Source organism: Triticum dicoccoides, chromosome 5A (assembly GCF_002162155.2).
Source record: "Triticum dicoccoides isolate Atlit2015 ecotype Zavitan chromosome 5A, WEW_v2.0, whole genome shotgun sequence".
In the NCBI taxonomy this organism is placed as follows: Eukaryota; Viridiplantae; Streptophyta; class Magnoliopsida; order Poales; family Poaceae; genus Triticum; species Triticum dicoccoides.
Genome location: NC_041388.1, coordinates 676863107 through 676868595, shown reverse-complemented (window position 1 = coordinate 676868595; position 5489 = coordinate 676863107). Strand labels below are relative to the sequence as shown.

General features: G+C 41.8%; 1 protein-coding gene across 5 annotated transcripts; it reads right to left on the bottom strand.

Moving 5' to 3' along the window:
• Positions 1-5287, bottom strand: LOC119304054. 5 transcript variants are annotated; one of them, XR_005148076.1, is made up of 4 exons: positions 4791-5278; positions 3763-3835; positions 1482-1908; positions 1-489 (listed from the first exon to the last, which is right to left on the bottom strand). XR_005148076.1 is itself a non-coding variant. In XM_037581218.1 (4 exons), exons 1-4 carry the CDS (start codon positions 4835-4837, stop codon positions 381-383), a joined length of 303 nt encoding a protein of 100 aa, XP_037437115.1. In that variant the 5' UTR covers positions 4838-5287; the 3' UTR covers positions 1-380. The 5 variants fall into 5 exon arrangements, 1 of the variants encoding a protein (XP_037437115.1); XM_037581218.1 differs by having other exon boundaries at positions 1835-1908; positions 4791-5287; XR_005148078.1 differs by lacking the exon at positions 3763-3835 and having other exon boundaries at positions 4791-5280.
• Positions 5288-5489: the final 202 nt, after the last annotated feature.

Below are 5489 nucleotides of genomic sequence, written 5' to 3'. Positions count from 1 at the left end.
TTAGCAGCAAAAATAGAAATATATACTTTACAGAGAAAGCTCATTATGGATCTGAACATAAAACATCTGACTGACAATAGTGCACTTAACATAAGCAGCAACGTAGGTTTAGTATCTTGAAAAGCATGTGATAAAAGGACCCAAAAGCAACCGATAGGTTATCACAGGATATAACATAATTAGGAGTACTTAGTGCTAGATTATATTGACACAGGGGCTGCATCATCTTCGATGGTGCATCTACAGGTAGTGCACGGTGAGGACCAGGCGGCACTTTGAAGTTATCCTGAAACGAAATGCACAGATGTCTCCCTCGCGAATGTTGGCGCGGCGACAAAACTCAGGCCAGTTGGTGGTTATAGTGGCCCTTTTGTCCATTCCTAGCATGATGTAACATTCGGCGAGCAGATGGCGGTCTGCAAGTCTGACCATGAGTGTACCATTGTTTGGATCAATGTAGTCCTGCAAGTTCTCTTCAGTATAGTTAACCTAAAAATATTGGTAGAAGAAAGTAAGTTATTTACATGGACATAAATTGTTGTGTGATATGGAAGATAAGAGCGTGTTCTATGGATATTCATGATATTAATGGTGTTAGCAAAGTACTGTTATTCACTACACGTCTTGAGGACCCAACATTCTGAATGGTCAAGTAAAATGGCTCATGAAAGAGCAAAGAGAAGTCAATATTTCTGGTGTGCAATTGACGATTTGAGTATGTACAGCTTAGTGTATGAACAGAGAACAAACGAATGAAAAAATGGTAAGCTAGAAAAGGCAAAGTAGAAATTTCATAAGTGGTAGGAGAAAAATAACAACAGATCAAGTGTTGATCAGGTGAGAAAGGGAATATAATTGGTATTTGTAACATAAGTAAACTGCTGACTGTTAAGTAGTATGAACAGAATATGATTTGTTATATTTTAAGCATGGATAGAACAATAGTATAAATAGGAAAATATGTGCAACTTTCGTTTGTATCATCACAAAGTTACAGTTGTAAAGGTAATTAAAATGCATAAGAAAACAAAATTTCATATTCTGTAAAATGGCTGGTGAAGCTCATGAAAAGAGTGAAGTAGTAAAGGAAGATGAAGAACTAAAAATAGATGTGCTTGTAATTGAATGGTCGACTACAGTAGATTATAGAGCTCTAAGAAAAAACAAGTAATATTGTAAAAGCGAGTTCAATGAATCTGATTGAGTATAACTAAGTATGAGAGTGGTAAAGAATGGCGATGAAAGAAAATTGGGCTTACACAAGGCAAATTAATCATTTTCATATACAGTGTGCGGATGGCATTAAAGCATTAGTAGTGGTGTTGAAAAGATAAGGTTAAAAGCACAGATACTCGGTTAGAATAAATGAGCATCTTTTCTGTTAAAAAAACAATAAAAAGTGGGAGTTGTGTGGTATGGAGATACAACTTGCTACATTATGAAGTTAGTAAACATTGAATAGGCTGTGCATTTGAGCATACCATGCGCTGGCCTGGTTTGGCAAATGTCTTGTTGATTGTGCACACGTAGTACTTGATGTCTGGCTCTTTGTGCCAAAACATAGCAAAGAGAGTGTCTACTTGGTGCTCATAGAGGAGGTTTAGAGTCTGTAAATGGACTTGTTTGGAATGCGGGCATTTTTTCCAAGAGGAGGCTCAGAGTTGAGACTTAAGGTGACCATGCTTGTTATCATGATGCCAACCTTGATTTTTCAGTACGAATCCAGTTCTGAGTCCACTCGACCAATAAATGGTTGTTGATGGAAACACCTTAATCCCCCCTCCCTTTCAATGATCACAAGAGCTTAACTAACTGACAGAGTTCTAATAATTGCCTGAGCTGGTATTGTACATGTAGAGGATGTTCACCGATCCTGCCAGATGCCCGCCAACAAGCTTGTCGTCGGTTCTACACAAGCAGCAAAACCGATCAGATTAGCCATTTCGGATGTTACTCAGATGACGAGAACGGTTATAAAATTACGCCGATTGGCGGCATATTTTTTGTTTTTCCATCAAATCTGAAAAACAGTGAATGTCTCCCACTGAAGTTCAGTATTTGGCTAATGCAAAACTGCAAATAAAATACTTGCGTACGGAAAGCATAAATCGTCATTAAAAAGGGCAAATTAGCAGTACTACTTGTGCGGACAACAGATTTATGGCCAAACCATTGCAAAGGTAGCACTCTCCAAGAAAACGGGGAAAAACACTCAACAAAGAGGCGTATGTAGCATGATGGAGCAGCTAATCATCCAGTTGGTTGTTAAAGGTTAATTTTATCAGACGGGCCTGTAGACTGATATTTCCAACTGGAGATTTGATAGACAATCCGGGGAGAAAGTTCTTTATGAAGGGCACCGAGAAGCACTGAGATGAAAAACACACGAGCAATTAGTAAGCAATTATCTCTTATCAATCCTTGTCGACAATCTTCATGATAAAGTAGAAGCCAGAAAAGGGATCTGCGAGCCAACATATGAATATGAACATACAACATAACCATCTATGGAAATCTAATTAGTAAGCAATTATGTCTTCTCAATCCTTGTCGACAATCTTCATGATAAAGTAGAAGCCACAAAAGGGATCTCCGAGCCAACATATGAATATGAACATACAACATAACCATCTATAAAAATCTAGATGACAAAAATATCATACAAAGGGTTGGGATTAGAGTGGACCAACAACAAAGGCTCCTGATCTGCTTCTATTCAATCAAAACACCATAAGGAAGGATAACTAATACACAAAGGGTAGACGAGACAATCTGCTGATTCAATTAAAGGTACTCAACAACTGTATAAACATACTCATAATGGAAATGCTGTAAAATGTGATTCTGTGCTAGATCTGATTCAGCACTAATCAGCCAGGCATCAAATTAATTTTTGAATGAAGGACATGAAGCATAATAGGGTGCAGAAACCTCCTCTTCAGGACATGAAGAGAATTCACAAAAGGAATAGAATAATCTTCAAACAGGAGAGCGGGTAGCGAGGAACTTGGAAATGAGAAAATATTCTTTCAACTCACTATCAAATGGTCAAAGATAATGCCTATTCAAAACTGGTACTCACTTTCAAAATAAACAAGAGAAACAAAAAAAATCCTCATGTATAAATACAATGAAAAAATGTGAGAGAACATAATAAATGAAATGAAGTTCGGATAAAATTAATTTTTCTTTAGGTGGATAAACTTCTGATCAGGATGACCCCACAGAAGTTACTTGGAAGATGGAATAGGTGCACAGTCAATAAATATATAGATTTCAAAGTTATTTTTCTTTGATGTTTTACTGAATGGCATATATGCTTCTATAGCCACATAATTTTCTTTTCTACACTCTGAACAAGTTCTCACGAAAACGAGGGCTAAAAGCAGCAACAACTATTCACTAATCAATATAAGAAAGATGATACAAAGGAAGAGCTCGTTCAATTCTGTCTCCAACAACAACAGTGGCAGAACTGATCTTCTCAAGATACCCTCATATATATGAACTGGGTGTGTGGAATTTCAAATAAGTGAAATGATATTTACATGTACTGTTGTAAAGGATCTAAACATCAATGTTTGCTTGTTCACACAAGCATCTTACTGGCTTACTGCATAACCATCCAATGCAGGGTAATGAACAATAACAACCTCTTGTTAGATAGGAAAAAAAGATATTACAAAAACAAAACAGATGGTTCATGACATTAAACCACGTCCAAATCATAAACCGAACTAACTTTGTACCGTGTTCACTTACCAAAACCAGTCCCCCGACCACTTCTTGGATGTTCTGAATTTCTAAGCCAACATTCTCATTCACTGCGCCTCTCCTGACCAGCAAAAGAGTTCAGGACATGTCAGTATAATTCACACTTGTTGGCAGGAAGTGAAAAATTGATCCTAAATTTAGTACTCCCTCCATTCCATTTTCACATGGAGTATTGCATAATTCAATACGTGTGAAATGAAAGCACTGAATAATTAAAAGTAGCAAAACAGTTAAGCAGGAGATGAGATGGGATGAGGGTGTATTGTGCGTTGGGGTAGTGGAAGTGGGCGAAGAACTCTTGCACGCCGTCGAACGAATTCACCTGCCCACCAGGTCGATGCAACTCTCCCCGGACGCGCCGATGCGGCCGTCATTCTGCTGCACGAGCAGCAGCAGCATGCCCCGGACTGCCGGGACCAGAGCCCGGTCTCCTGTTCCCACAGCACGTCGTCGACGACCCCGCCGAACCGGATCGGCGCGGTATCGATCGACCATCCCAGCACGGCCACGACACGCAACTTCAAATGCATTTTGTTTGTTTGTTCTGTATTTTTAGTTAACAGTACTCCAGCAAGGAGTAACAAGCAAGGTGGTTACCATCAACATTTAACGGTGGACAGGATTTAGATGATCATTTGGCAATGGGCAGGATTTAGAGGATCATTTACCACCATCATCATTTCCCTCGACAAGTACTCCTACTTCTGTCTACATGATTTAGAGGATCATTTTACAGTGGGCAGGAGTACAACACATCTAAATCCTGCGTACACAATAACACAATACAGGGAGTACTGCTGGAGTAGTTGCAGTTTGTACTCCTTGAGCAGTACTCTAGAGCAAAAGCTACAGATTTGCCCAGCTTTTCTAATGATTTACTGCTACAGCTACAGATTACTCCTTGCCATCACAAATGGTACAATACTCTAGAGAAAACCACAGCACTCCTTGCCATCACAAATCATAGTACTAACACAAAAAATTGGATTGCTAGAAATTGGACAGGGAGCAGGTACCTTGTCTGGTACGTCGTCGTGGTCACACCTCCGCCTGCCCGTAGCATCACTTAGTGGTGTGCGGCAGCAGCTCCTCCTACCCGTAGCAGCACCTCGTGGTGGACGGCAACTTGGGGTCTCGCGTCCACCAGCGCCAGGAGCTCGGCAGCGGCGAAGGGTGCTGCAGCGATATTCTCCTGCCCGCGGCAGCACCTCGAAGGTGTCCAGCCGCCGCAGCTCCCATCTGGTGGTTGTGCTGGCCCGGATCCGGCGTGTACGTCCTCGCAGCCACCGTGTCCTTCCTCGCTGACGCCAGATCCGGGGATTCGTCGCTGGCTTGGAGCAAAAAGTTAAAAAAAAAAAATAGGTGGAACGGAGACCCGAGGCAAGGCGAGGCGGCGGCGCCGAGGGGAGGCGACACAGGGAAAGGAGAGAGGCGAGAGCTGAGAGGAGCCCCGCGGCGGCGACGGCGGAGAGGCGGGGGGAGAGGCGAGAGCTGAGAGGAGCGTGGGGCGGCTGCGAGGCGAGGGGAGTGAATGGAGTAGAGTGAGAGGGACGAGTCGGGAGTGCGGGTTGAATACGGAAAAGACGAGGTCGTTTTTGCAAAATGACCAGCGCCGACGTGGCTATCGCGAGCTAGCGTCCTTGATGCGCAGCTGAATGGTTTTAATGAGATGCAATGGTGAAAAATATACTTACTAGGATACTCATTGCTACAAC

Excerpts from the sequence above, each read along its gene's own strand:
- LOC119304054 (XM_037581218.1), bottom strand. The coding sequence starts at position 4,837 with ATGCTACGGGCAGGCGGAGGTGTGACCACGACGACGTACCAGACAAG. Across the intron at positions 1,909-3,762 it reads TGGTCGGGGGACTGGTTTTG|AACCGACGACAAGCTTGTTG; the intron begins GTAAGTGAACAC and ends CTGCTTGTGTAG. Across the intron at positions 490-1,834 it reads CATGTACAATACCAGCTCAG|GTTAACTATACTGAAGAGAA; the intron begins GCAATTATTAGA and ends CAATATTTTTAG.